The sequence below is a fragment of the Apis dorsata genome, unplaced genomic scaffold (genome assembly GCF_000469605.1).
Source record: "Apis dorsata unplaced genomic scaffold, Apis dorsata 1.3 scaffold_327, whole genome shotgun sequence".
In the NCBI taxonomy this organism is placed as follows: Eukaryota; Metazoa; Arthropoda; class Insecta; order Hymenoptera; family Apidae; genus Apis; species Apis dorsata.
In genome coordinates, this window is record NW_006263595.1 from 64,854 (window position 1) to 78,683 (window position 13,830).

The 13,830-nt window shown below is 31.5% G+C and overlaps 2 protein-coding genes and 1 long non-coding RNA gene across 19 annotated transcripts in view; 1 reads left to right on the forward strand and 2 right to left on the reverse strand.

Moving 5' to 3' along the window:
* LOC102672539 (phosphatidylinositol 4-phosphate 5-kinase type-1 alpha) overlaps nucleotides 1-5,485 on the reverse strand; it is a 31,751-nt gene extending 26,266 nt beyond the window's left edge. For 9 of the 13 annotated variants that reach the window (XR_004150814.1, XM_006617874.2, XM_031511564.1 and 6 more), the window contains exons 1-10: nucleotides 5,007-5,485; nucleotides 4,007-4,041; nucleotides 2,438-2,566; nucleotides 1,924-2,172; nucleotides 1,634-1,786; nucleotides 1,387-1,551; nucleotides 1,088-1,303; nucleotides 799-1,013; nucleotides 573-708; nucleotides 336-423 (exon numbers count right to left, since the gene is read on the reverse strand). Coding sequence is in view for 12 of the 13 variants with exons in the window: in XM_006617874.2 (XP_006617937.1) it covers nucleotides 336-423; nucleotides 573-708; nucleotides 799-1,013; nucleotides 1,088-1,303; nucleotides 1,387-1,551; nucleotides 1,634-1,786; nucleotides 1,924-2,172; nucleotides 2,438-2,566; nucleotides 4,007-4,041; nucleotides 5,007-5,118 (1,498 nt within the window). In the remaining variant the exon portion in view is untranslated. The remainder of the gene's footprint in view (nucleotides 1-335; nucleotides 424-572; nucleotides 709-798; nucleotides 1,014-1,087; nucleotides 1,304-1,386; nucleotides 1,552-1,633; nucleotides 1,787-1,923; nucleotides 2,173-2,437; nucleotides 2,567-4,006; nucleotides 4,042-5,006) is intronic. The other 4 variants (XM_006617872.2, XM_006617871.2, XM_006617869.2 and 1 more) reach the window with 1 other exon arrangement.
* Nucleotides 5,486-10,268: 4,783 nt separating this feature from the next.
* LOC102672212 (synaptic vesicle glycoprotein 2B-like) lies at nucleotides 10,269-13,824 on the forward strand. Of its 5 annotated transcripts, none has more exons than XM_031511559.1 (11): nucleotides 10,269-10,615; nucleotides 10,699-10,923; nucleotides 10,987-11,149; nucleotides 11,214-11,335; nucleotides 11,398-11,642; nucleotides 11,765-11,913; nucleotides 12,291-12,462; nucleotides 12,544-12,658; nucleotides 12,731-12,890; nucleotides 12,965-13,092; nucleotides 13,509-13,824. In XM_031511559.1, exons 1-11 carry the CDS (start codon nucleotides 10,543-10,545, stop codon nucleotides 13,511-13,513), a joined length of 1,557 nt encoding a protein of 518 aa, XP_031367419.1. In that variant the 5' UTR covers nucleotides 10,269-10,542; the 3' UTR covers nucleotides 13,514-13,824. The 5 variants fall into 5 exon arrangements, with proteins under 5 accessions (XP_031367419.1, XP_006617927.1, XP_006617926.1 ...); XM_006617864.2 differs by lacking the exon at nucleotides 13,509-13,824 and adding an exon at nucleotides 13,163-13,428 and having other exon boundaries at nucleotides 10,269-10,618; nucleotides 10,702-10,923; XM_006617863.2 differs by lacking the exon at nucleotides 13,509-13,824 and adding an exon at nucleotides 13,163-13,428.
* Nucleotides 11,008-13,830, reverse strand: part of LOC102672114 — a 165,077-nt gene continuing 162,254 nt past the window's right edge. Inside the window, exon 3 of the long non-coding RNA XR_004150813.1 lies at nucleotides 11,008-11,653. This is a non-coding gene — a long non-coding RNA (uncharacterized LOC102672114). The remainder of the gene's footprint in view (nucleotides 11,654-13,830) is intronic.

Genomic DNA, 13,830 nt, shown 5'->3' on the forward strand with positions numbered 1-13,830 from the left:
ATTGCATTATATAATATGTAGTTGAATCACAGTAATTGTTTCTATTACTATAAACAGAAAGATTTAATTAATCACGTTTAGCTGGCGATAAAAATATTTGACGTTATAATTTCTACTCTACTCTTAAAGCCTAAAATTTTTCTTGTACTTTATGCTTTACGAGATATAGCCAAATCGATTTGACGAAATAGGAGAAACGTCAATCGATATTAATGAACTTAAAATATAATCGTAAGAACTTATTAAAAAATTGCTTACAAATTAAGAATGAGCTTTGTTCAATGTTAACATTGAGGTCAAATTTGTTAGAAGAGGTTGATTAGGATGGTACTTACGTGACGGTATCTTCTTGAATACTGTCTTCGCCATGAAATCTTGAAAACGTTGCGCGTAAAAACCTGGTCGATGTACTGACACGGTATCCTGCAAGCAAATACAATTTACATTCTTTAGAGTATACGAAACGCAATGAAAGAATGATTGTATATAATTTCAATGTGATCTGTATAATAAATAGAAATTAAATAATCAAAAATTAATAATTATAGAAAAAGAAGGATTGTGCAACTTACACCATCGTGTATCATCGATTTCCAAGTATGTTCCAATTTTTTCTTGAGCCTGTAACTTTGCAAAATATCAATAATACCAAGGAAAAGTAACAGGCGTTCACCACGAGCATTACGAGCAGGAATTCCACCTGGACTGCTAGGAATACGAACATAATTAAAATCACGTTATGAGAGCACTCGTTTTGTATATAATCGTGACATAAGGAAATAAAAATATGATACTCACGGTACATCGTCCTCTTCGTCTATGGGCTCGCTTTCAGCCTGAATACTTTCCATAGCGGTACTGTGCGCAACTAACCTTTGTCGATTTATACTCCGCGATCGGTTTAGAGCGCTAGCTCCTATTCTATCATCTCGTTCTGCTTGAATGAATCCTGCACTCTCACCTCCAACTTCACCAACTTCTTCCTCTGCACTCGTTAGTAATCTTTGTTCCTGCTATAATATCAAAAATTGTATATTATACTGTTACAGATAAATTAAAATATTTTCTTTATTTTCGTAATATTTACCGTTTTCTCTCTTGCAGCCTGGTCAAGATTATGAATACCAACGAGTAAAGAGTAATCCATAATTTTAAAGCTTTCTAAAACTCGACAATCTCTTTGAATAGTTTTCACTAGAGCATTATATGTATCCGCTTCCAAAAAAATCCCTTCCGGATGATGTTCCATAAAATCTAAATCTTTATATGTTGGAGAGTTTTTAGATCTTTCTAATTTCGATGCCTGTAGATCAAATGTATATTTCATAAAATTTGTTTAAAAAATAGATATTAGAAAATCAATATAAATATCGGAAAATTATGAACCTTTCTTTTGTATGTCGATCCTTTTAAATCATACTTCTGGTGTAGTTTCACAGATGAGGGTAGAAGATTATTCATAGCAACTAGTCTAACATTTTTACTATTACACCGATAGCAGTATAACCCAAAGAATTTTGGCAATAATGTCCTTGGATTTTGATTTAGATTCTATAGATAAAAATGATCTTCTTCATATTTTAAATTTCTTAATATAAAATCACTGAATACTTGAAAAGATATTAAAGCTCACCATATAATATCCTGGAAGAAGTGTTTGCAAAAATTCTCCTTCCTTATGTTGTACAGTCTTTATGATGAATTCATCATCATCTGTTAGATAAAAGATACTTCCACTAGCTCCGGGATTCGATAATTCACGTAATGGAGCGCTACACATTGACATCTGAATATTCAAATGATATTGTTAAATATCATCGTTGATTAGATGAAAAATTGATTGTGTTCTTTTGTAATTCTTTTATGAGGGAAAAAGAAACATATTTATATACAAATATAGAATTATTATATATATGAAATTACCAAAAAGTCATCCGGTTGAATACCGAAGAGATCCCGAAAGTAACGAAATGCAATGGGTGCGTAATTTTTGAACTTAAACTCGGAAAAATGATGAGCCGGAGTATGATTAGATCCTTCGCTTGGGAAATTTGTCGTTTCTACAGTCATGAAATCTTGCATCAATAGATCACGTTCTGGTTTACTGGCCAAACCACCAACCGCATGTTGAATACCTAACTGGATGGATCCCATAATTTGTGTCGTTTGAATCTAAACATATAAGAATATTTAATTTATTCTTGAATTTAATATTTCATTTCTTTAATATACTATTAAAGATCATCAATGATAACTTTTCATTATTATTATTATTATTACTATTCAAGATAATTTGATATTATTTTTTTTTCATAAATATTATTTTTTTGAGTTATTAGAGAGAAGAATAAATAAATACATTTATTTATCATAATTTTTTATTTCATCAAATTATTAACGGAATAATAAGCCATCGTATTATATTTATATAATATACCTTTTTGTACGTAATTTCACCTCCCACTCCAACTCTTCTATGGCCAATCTTTCTCTCCCGTTCTGATTTGTTCCTTGATACCCCCGAAGAGGTTTTGGGCCCGATGGTGCCATGTTGCACTACCGAATTCTAGAAAGAATATACAATTATCAATACAATTTTAACGAGTGTGACATTAAGTAGTTGTGATATTTTTAATATGAAAATTCTTAAAAAGAAAAAAAATTCATTTATAACTACGTTTAATTACGGAACTACACTTCAATCAATAAAAAAAGTATTAATATTAAAATTAGTATTACAATACTATATATAAAAAATTATTAATATTAAAATTTTAATAATTTCAAAATAATAGATCAATGAAAAATTTCAAATAATTACTCTTTTGGACAATTATATTATATTATTTTAAAATTATTTATTTTATTTGCGTTTGTGTTCTGTAATATGTCAAGAAAGTTTCTAAATTTTACTCGACTTGAGTAAATGAAAACTCCGATCCAATATCCCGTTGAATGTTTATTGTTCACCGAGCCACGGGAGGAAACACCCGAAGAAGAAATACACGGGCATGCGTCATTCGAATGAATAATTACACAACTATTCTCGCTTCTAAAAATCATGGCATAACGCATCTGAACATCTCAAATTGAACTCGAACATCTTATTGTATCGAATCAATATTTCAAGTGACAAAATAATTACATGTTTGTTCTATAAAGTTTCGACACATGATAATATGAATGACGATTAATTGGTTTAAAAAATGCGTTATATATCTTATATATCAATGATCATCGCGATATAAATCGATTAACGCGTGTTGAGACGAAAATAGAATCGACCTCAGCGATCAAATTATCGAGTGAATCAAACGAATGATCAATAGTTATATAGAAAATCAAGGAATCAATGCACCTTGTATCATTGGATTGTTGTTCAGAGAGAACGCGGTAAAATTATCAAGTGAAACAATGAATTTGAATGAAGTGAATGTGTGAAAAATGCAAGAATAATGCAGAGATAGCGAGGATTTTTCTTATATAACATTCACCTGTATCTGTGAAGCATAGTTCCGTTATCTAGTTATCTAATAATATTATTCTGTTACCGAATTTTGATTCTTTTTGTTTTAAAATAAAGTGCACGGCTTTGAAGTGTTTAAACATGTACGCACGTTATACAAATAACGAGAGTATTGTTTTATACAAATTCTATTATATTCATTCTATTATATTCATTATATGTGCATACTAGTTTTAAATAGATAAGGATATGGTAGAAAAAACTATTCATTTTACATATAAATAACTTTATATATTTAATAATTATTAAATTTACAAATAAATAAATTAAAAAATCATTAAAATAATGCAGCCTCAAGAATTTCGATAAGTAGTGCCTACGTAAAACTGTTTATTAGTTATCTCTTTCTCTCGTCGGACGTATATCGAGTCGAATGTACAAGTGTCAATATTAATATCTATATATATCCGTGCATGGAACAGTTCTTCTCAATTATCACCATATCAAAGCGAAATATGTAGAATTGTGTTTTTTACTTACGTCAAGTGTTGTCACTTTATCCCCTGTAGATTTATCTGTAACACATTGAAAATAACGTGTTTGTTACACAAAATAAGATCATATAACATTTGACTTCTATATACACGATAATATATATTATATATATATATATATATACATTACGTAGTATCCGAACGAACGAAAGTCCCGTTTCTAATGCTAGAATTGGAGGGATGCAAACGCATGCAAAGAAAAAATCGCACGCTTAAAGTGACCGGTCGAGTCAATCGTATGTATTCCCGGAAAGAAGCGAGAAAGTGGAACGTTAACCGAGTTCAAAAACGAAAGTCGTGCCACGCTGATTGCGGTGTGGATTCACTATTGCACATGTGTCTTGATACCGTTATTCCCGTTATCATTAAATTTCAATCCTTGATCAAGGCGTTTTCATAGCTTCATTCAACTTTTCTGTTTGAAAATGTCGTTGAAAACTTTCGTTACAATGTTAACAAATTTTCGAGCTTTATTCACATTCTATCAGACTGTTCAATAAAATCAATTTCACGTCAGTTGAAATATGAAAGAAAAAGGAAAAAAAATTCATATATATTTTCGAAGTGTCAACAATGATTTTATATATCGTTTAATGAAAGAAGAGAAAAATTGAAAGAAATAAGAATTTCTTATACATTTTTTACAAGGTTAACATTACTATACAGTGCAATGGGTGACACCCATCAGCTGTCAAATAACGAAATGGATTAATCACAGTATAGCTCTGAAAGAGCATACACTGTTTGTTCGGTTGCCGACTTAACAAAGGACGGAACGCGGGCATGCGGAAGCGAAATGAAAATCCGATCGGCCACAATCGATCGATCACGCCTATCTTTCCGTCGTGTCTCGCAGCACAAATCCCTTAACACCAAAAGAAACGATGCTCGCGTTATAGTCGTCTGGAACCGTGCTATTTTTATAGGTTAGGTCGTGACACTTGGTCAAAACGACGAAGAATTTAACAAAGGTAAGGGCTACTCACTGTCCTCGTCCGCGTACTGTTCCGGTCGGAGATGATCCTCTGTGGCCTGTACCGGGCCAGTGAAGCTTGTCTCAACCACTTCAATCACGTCCACATTGTCGCCCGAAGCCATTTTGTACGTACGTGCCTTCTTTCAATCCACCGAGCGCACTGACTCACGTACGACGACGACGATCTTCCTGACAGTTTCGCGAAGGCGCCTTCTCTGTCGTCGCTTTATACGGCAGCATCTTTCGAGTTCGAGAAACACGGCACATTCAGGCCGACGCATACGTAATATGCACTTCTTTATGGAACATTTTTCATTTCACTCGCGTGTCGACCATTTCACTTCGATAGAGAAAAAAATGTCAATGATATACAGCCTTAAAGGCTCTCCAGCTCCGGGCTGAGAACACCCACGAACCTCGAGAGCGCCTCCGGCCTCCCTGCTATTCGTCTATTGACCGGACGCCATCTTGTTCCGATTTTAACACCATCTTACGACAAAATTTGAAACTATACGTGCCTCGAGGCGCCTCTATTGCAATCACGTATTTTAACGATTTATTATCTACGCATTTTTATATATGATTAAGAGTTATCGATTTAGTAATTCAAAAACAGCATTAACATAAAGAAAATATCAAATAATTATTATTACAAATAGAAATTTTATTAAAAATTTTTTTTGCAATTTTTACCAGCAGTAGATTGGTAGATGAAGATGTTTTTTCATCGGAAAATTACGAATATAACTCGATGACTATATTCAGCTTGAAATAGAGATTATTTCATGAATCAGAAACAGAAAAAAGTATAGAAAACTAATGACGAAGTATAACGTTATATAAATAACGGTGAAATTTCGCATGCCTGTCTGTGTATCTTTTATCAATGAACCCATAAACACGATATTGAACGACATTGAGGATTACGATAAAGTCATTATGCATACGAGATTAGTATTGAATGCAATTTATATCATTAGCTATAATCTTTTATATTTTATGTTGTATGATTTCGAAAACACGCAACATTCTATTTTAATTTCTATTTACAAATAAAAATTTCGTATATTTATGCTTCTAAATTTATAACACTGAACATAACAGTAGAGAGTAACGATATCGATCTCGAAATTAATCAAGACTTGTATATTCAGTCACGCGATGAAGACATAAATTCTAAGTCTATTGTAAAATCAATTTTTGATTTTATCAAACGTTAATATTCAATATAAATGAATATTATGAATAATATGCTTTTAAAAGTAAGAATTTTATTATATATTTACGAATAAAAAAAGTATATATACATATATTTACTACTATTTATCTAAAAATCATGCCAAATCATTTCAGTTATATCATGGTTAAGTGGCCTTACGACAAAGTTCAGGTACAAAGATTAATCCTCACGACCATTATTGGCTTAATTTCGTTTGGAATATTTAAGGGTCACTTGAAATACGAAGAACAAGTAATTAAACATTTATTCCGTATAATAAAATTACTTCATACCTGTATTATAACTGATTAATCACCGATTCTTAAAAAAAGCAATATGCATCAAGAACAAAACATAGCGTATCATACAAATTTAACCAAGTTATGAATCATCGTTCGATTTAATTGTTGGCAAGCTGCTTTATCGGAATAACTCGCTAACACCCGTGTCATTAATTCATAGCGTCGAGTTCGCTCATTAGGGTGCACATTGATCGTGTAAAGTGTTTCACATAAAAGATTTCGCTTAATACGCGGCTAGATGAGAGAGATTTATGACGGTCAATGCACAATTAATTATCATACCGATGAAACTTTCTTGAGAGTTCGGTGTTCCCTTGGTATTTCTCCTCGTTTCACGTGCTTCCTTGCTCACGTGTATAAAATCTTACACGCCCCAGCGTGGTTGCATCGCCGATGCGTGTTCAGATATCGGATGTTCATATCACGCGATGCGTTGTACCTATTCGACTGGCGATTTATATGTATATTGCTCCTGTGGAACAACAATTAATAACATTTTCACAATACGCGTAACGACACATACGAAACATTCGAATTTCAATCGAGTACAACGGGATCAAAAAGCGGTATGATATCAATTAACGACACGAAACGGAAATGTTGAATATGTTTCACAAATTTTTTCACAGCAATTCGATAGAAAACAAGTGATTACAAAAGAAATGTATGAACGCTAGTTATCTTTGCTTCGTGGCAATTAACCTCTTTTAGAATAATTGTGCGATGACTTAACGTTTCTATGAAAGTACACGGTGTCGCGTTGTACTATCGATCCAAGGCGTGAAACGATTAATTTTCAATGTTGTTACGAAGGAAACACATAACCGATACAAATCTTCTTATCGGATACAAGTCGCATCATCGTTTTCTCCGTCTCTGACCGAGTTCTTTGGGATAAAAATTGATTATCCTGACGTATGATTTCTGCTTATATTAATCGTCCTTTACCGCTACGAATCCCGCTAGATTCGATGCCGGAAAGATCGCAAACATTAGATCGAAATCAAACGTGCGCCGTTGAATAACAGAAACCATTTCTTACCGCGGTTAAATGGCAAGTATGCGTATTAAACCTAGGAACGCGATAATGCTCGTGTATATATGTGCATATCCATGATACTTGCCTGTCTTCTCTACACATAAACGCGAAAGGAAAAGAAAAAGGAAAAAAAAAAGGAAAGAAGGAAAGATCGCAGCATTTCCTGTGCCCTCGATCGAACGTGTTCCTCTCGTTTCATATTAAGATATATGTACGTGTTAGTCTGCCATGTGATATTATGAAATTCCTTGGCTTTGATTATTAAGCCATCGATATTTAAACTGGCCAATCAACTATTATCCTAATTAATTTTTATCCTAATTAGAAAAAAAGATCATATATGAAATATTAGCATAATTATGCATATACGCACTTGCGTACGAAAAATTCTCATTTCTCGCTTTAAATTCAGGAATCGTAGCGGAATAGCTTAAAAAGTAGGTCACGAAACATCGATTCCAACGAGTTTTAAAACAAAAAATTTTAATTAATCCATAGTAACGAGCTTCGCGTTCTTGCGACTAAATGACCTTGTAATTATTTTCAATCAAGGTGTCGAAGTACATGCACTCGTTGGAATATCGACAAGAGGAAGTACAGTGCAACGGCAATCAATTTAATGAAGAAACAAAAAATGACTCTTCGTCTTTATCGTCAGATACGACTCAAAAACCAAAAGAAAAATGATGGAATCGTATTATTGATTTGATTGTAGTAATAATTAGATTTAATATTTTAATATTTATTTGATATTAAGAAATGTACTTGTGGGAGTTTCTGAATAAAAATTAAATTATAAGAAATGGTGTTATCATTATATATAATAATACGTCTAATGCGATTATCAGATCACGTGCATATATGCATACATGCTAATGAAATGAAGAGAAATTTTATTAGAGATTTATTTCGGTAAATATGCACATTTGCAGACGATGAGTGTACAAATGAAAATTCATTTGTATTAGTTAAATATGCTTAAGATTTAACGTTTCGAAAGCAAACTATTATACATGGAGAAAAAAGAACACATTAGAATACATTAGAAATTTAGATAACATTTAACAATCAGATTATATTAATCATTTTTATCAGAAATACTATCTAGAAAAATTGTTAGAATTATTGAGAAATATCAAAGATCGAAATAATTGTTACGAAAAATGAAAGAGAAAGGAAAGGATAGAACTTTGGCAACAATTCGGTGAAACGTTAAAATTCTTACAATTTTTTGGATTCTTTTTCGTATCATCAATCGAGATTCTCGTGAGAACAATGGCTACTAATTTCGCAGGAGCTTCAATCGTTTTCAACGAATATCTGGCCGTTGGTATCGCGGATATAAGGTCAGGGTGGACATGATATTTCCTGTATCGGCCCAAGACAAAAGAACAAAAGTTGCTGTCAAAATACGCGAAGCGTGTAAGTTACCGCGATTTAAAAAAAATAACTACAATTTGTTGATCGTTAACGCGAAGTTATCCAATTGCATTGCTAAAGAATGCTATCCTGAACAAAGCATTCTTTTTGTTTGTTCCCTATTCTTTTTACCACGAGAAAATTCATTTCTGAAAATATTTTGTACTCATTTTGATTATAACGTATAATTTATAGATTTTGAATTTCGATTTTTCCATTTCATTTGTGCAATTATTTATCTGAATGTGCACAATATATGATTACGTTCTGATTTAGTGCCAACGTGATATCAATTCTTAGATAAATTTTGCAAAATGATCTAACATGATCAAAACATAAAAATAAGTTATGTTTGTATTTGTTTGTTGAAATATTCATTTTTAAAATTGAGAAGAAAATATTATATGATTTCAGTAATGTTTGAAGAAATCTCACTTATAGATTCTATAATAAAGAAGAGATTGAAACATTTTTTGAATAGGCAGTTCAATATAAGAATTCCTAATTTAAATAATAATAATAATAACGACAAAGGAGAAAACGAGAACAAATAGAAAAAAATAATAACAAAAAAAAGAAAATTGGAATAAAAAATTGTATAATTATAATTTCGCGATATTAACTCATATTTATATTGATTTTTATCGTGATATAATTCAAATAGTTATAAGAAAATTATCATCAATATATTTTATTACAATTTATTTTTTATTTTTTAATTAAACGAAATAGATATTTTAAATTTTTTTGAATCCATCTGATTTTACAAATTAGAATGAGTTTTAATAATCTTGTAATAACCTTTAGATAACATATTAAAAACTATATTGATTATTAATCATTTTTAAACGATTTTTAAGCGATTTCAAAATAGTCTAATCTAATCTAAATTACTTTGAATTAATGTATTTCGATCAATTTAGGATAATCTTGATTTCAATGACCTGATTTCTTTAGAATATATTTTTTAGAATATTCTTATAAATATGTAATTTTATAGAATTCAGATATAGAATTCAGATTGTGACGATATAAACTTTTTATATTATTTTAAATATAAAAAATAATATAATTAATTCGTAAGGATTTACAAAGAATTCAACGTAGATAATAGAAGGTAATGTTTTAATTTTGCATCGCGATAATTTTATTTTTCTTAATATTCTTGCATAAATGAAAAAAAGACTGTAATTGATAATGCATAAATTTTATAATTATTTTAAAATAAAACAAATCTTTTTATAAAATTTATCACTTATTAATTGATCTATGTTATTACTACGTTACGACTACGTCAATGATAATGTAACGTTGGTGATAAATTATTTTTTTTACGAGATAAAATTATTTGTGAATATCTTAACTATTGCTTGTGTCACGGTAACACTTCGTGTAGTTTACATCAGTTCGCTCAATTTAAATCGTTGTGAGATATGGTGTATCTCCGACAATTAAATCCAGAAACGACTAGTAAAGGCGTATACAACATTACGAGAAGCAAGTTTCAAGCGAATTTCGCATTGTGTAAATCATTTAAAATCACGGACAATCTGATAAAATTACAAGAATGTCGGACGAACGTACAATTAGTATCGTCACTCTTCCAGATAAACCAACAGAAGAGAATAAAATTGATTCAAGTGAGACTTTTCTTCAGAAAAAAATAAATATTTTAATTATAACACACGAGAAGATTTTTCGTAAAGAAATTTTATTTGTAAAGCAACAGATATAGAAAATAAAACGAAGAAGTCTGCAAATTTCGAGAGAGCCATTACCGCAGCTGGTTATGGAAAGTTTCAGTATTTCCTTCTTCTATCAATTATTCCTGTGTCATGGTCAACAAGCCTTAACACTTCCAGTGTTGGGATCATTCTTCCTTCTGCAGAATGCGATCTACAAATAACTTTCTATCAAAAAGGTGTCCTAACCGCTATCGTATACGTAGGTTCGTATATTCTCATCTTTTCACGCGCGAAGATACTTTATTCTAATATTGAAATTATTTTAGGAATGGTCTGCAGCGGTCCTCTATGGGGTTATATAGCGGATATCAAAGGTAGAAGAACCGTTTTCCTCTTCGGCTATCTAGCTGACGGTATATGTAACATTTTGTCAGGATTATCGCAAAACTTTTGGATGCTGTTATTCTTTAAATTCCTTAGCGGTTTCATGTAAGTTCGAAAGAGATCTTAATCTTAATTATTAAAGATAACAATAATAATTATCTCACGTCAGTATAAGCGGTCCTCATGCTTCCATCGTGGCGTACTCCTCTGAATTCTATGGAGACAAAGGAAGAGGGAAAATACCATTGCTGATCGGTTTCAGCATCACACTTGGAAATATCGTGAGCTCAGGTACGATATATACGACAAATTGTAAAACATTTATTTACGAGTTGTATCATTTCATTTTATAGCGCTCGCGTTGATCATCATTCCTCAAAAGTGGTCCATCGTTCTTTGGGACGGAGCATTTGTCTACAATTCTTGGAGATTTTTCTTATCTGCCTGTAGTATACCAATATTGATCGGTGTTGTTTGTCTCTTCATGTTTCCGGAAAGTCCAAAGTTTCTCATGTCGCAGGATCGTATGGACGATGCGTTGAAAGTTTTCCAGAGGATTTACAGCATAAACACGGGAAAACCGGCGGAAGAATATCCGGTGAGAATATCCTATGGAATGATTATATTAATAGATTGCTATGATTTTTTTTTGAATGATTTAAGTATATATATTTTTCAAAAAAAATAATTAAATCTATATGATGACGATTTATATTTAAGATTCAATATTTACAAAACGATCCTCCTTCCACGGAAGAATCGAGTAATGCTGATCACGATGGAAATATGAAGAAGAAAGCAATTTTCACCAATCCGTATTTGTCTCGACTTTTTTCGGTCATTGTCATGCAATTTGGTTCAATGTTTGCGTAAGTTTTCTCTTTTATTATCTATATTAATAATTACTTATGGTATATAATAGTGTTATTTTAATTTCTAAAAGTAGACTGTTATTAAAAATCAATTAAGATATCAAAAACTAAATTCTAAATTCTTCAGTATGTGATATGACGAGTACTCGTTTTATCTATATAAATACGTTGTTATATAGATCATCGTAATAAAGGAACGAGAAAACGGATAAGTATATGACGTTTACCAGTGATATGACGTAAAACGGAGATAATAAATAAATCAAAACGTGAGAAACAAAGTGAAGAAATAATAATCTTATCAAAAAATAGCATTCCAAAAAAAGCAAGTAATAAATTAAATTTGTAATTATTCATTTTTTTGTATTTTATAGAACCAACACCTTTCGATTGTGGCAACCCCAATTGTTCACGATTCTAGAAAATTTCGACCCATTGAATTACAATCTAACAGCAGAACACGAATCTACATTTTGCGAAATTTTGGATTTCTCAACCTCTTTGAATGCTTTTGAAAACACTGTAGAAAACGCGACGTGTAAAAACGTAGGATGATTCTTACAATTTTTAACGAATTTAATTCTGTATTTACATCATTACATGATATTATTTTTTGTATGATTCTAGATTGTTGTCAACGAGTCTGTTTACGTGAACACAATCATTATATCTACTTTAGGAAGCTTTTTTCTTCTCTCAAGTAGCTTCATACTGAATTACTTGAGACACAAAATCTTATTAGGTAAGAATTCGTCATATGATTTTGTAATATAAATTAATTTAATAACGATAATATTGATATTGTTGATTGCAGTTATTTGTTACGGAATATCGTTAATATGTATAATTAGCCTCTATTGGTCGTCTAATTCATTATTAACGTTATTGTTGTCAAGTTTCTTCATTGGATTCACGAATAATACTCAAAATATCATTATTTCTGCAACTGTCATCATGTTCCCAACTTCTTTAAGGTTAAATATAATAAATATCCAAATTGAAATTTAAGAATATAAGATAGAATGAAAATTTTTCTTTAAAAAACTAGGGCGATCGCAGTGAGTTTCGTAATGATGGTTGGAAGGATAGGATCGATCTGTGGAAATATTCTTTTCCCAATTCTTCTGGCGCAAGGATGCTTTGTACCGATGATCCAGTTGGCGTGCTTCATATTATGTAAGCCATTCTCTCTTTCAATCGTTTCGTATCATCTTTTTTCTAAAATACTATAATTCTTCTCTTGCAGTTTGTTCTATTTTAACGTGTTATCTACCCTTGTCCAAAAAGGGAGCGAAAAAATAAGAAAAGTCTCGAATTTTATTTTCGTTCACTTTTGAATACTCGAAACGATTTTTCAATAAAAATCATCAAACTCTCTACATATATTAATCTTATACATTATATATTAATATAAAATTTAAAAGCAATTCAATCAAAGGTCGAAAGTGTAAAATAAAATAGATTTATTACGTGACTCGAATAAATCGTCAATAAAGGAGTTTCCATTTCATACTTCGAATGATAGATCTCGGATAACCTATAGACCTCGTTGTTCAAACCGGGGAATTATGCTCATCCTTGAACCATTCTAGCATAATCGAAATTTCCAAAAGGAACCACGATCGTCTTCTTAAGAAACAACCGCCATTTTGCGCAACAGCGTAAAACGAAACATGCAAAACAAGGGAATATAATGGAAGATTTATCGAAGCAAGAAAGCACGCGTTCAAACGCAAAGAAGGGAACAACGACAACAATGTTACACAATGAATGAGTGGATGTTTCCAGTTGGACAATCTTCACGGTCACATTTTCAACCGGGGAAGAAGATCAATCTCGATTTAAAACAATGATCGAGCCCGTCGAGGACGAACGTGGCGTTCCTCGACTGGCGTGAACGCGAAGCTGCCACGG

Coding starts and splice junctions, on each gene's coding strand:
- LOC102672212 (XM_006617864.2), top strand. CDS start 10,543: ATGTCGGACGAACGTACAATTAGTATCGTCACTCTTCCAGATAAACCA. Junction 11,643..11,764: donor AACCGGCGGAAGAATATCCG/GTGAGAATATCC, acceptor TTTATATTTAAG/ATTCAATATTTACAAAACGA. Junction 12,659..12,730: donor GAGACACAAAATCTTATTAG/GTAAGAATTCGT, acceptor TGTTGATTGCAG/TTATTTGTTACGGAATATCG.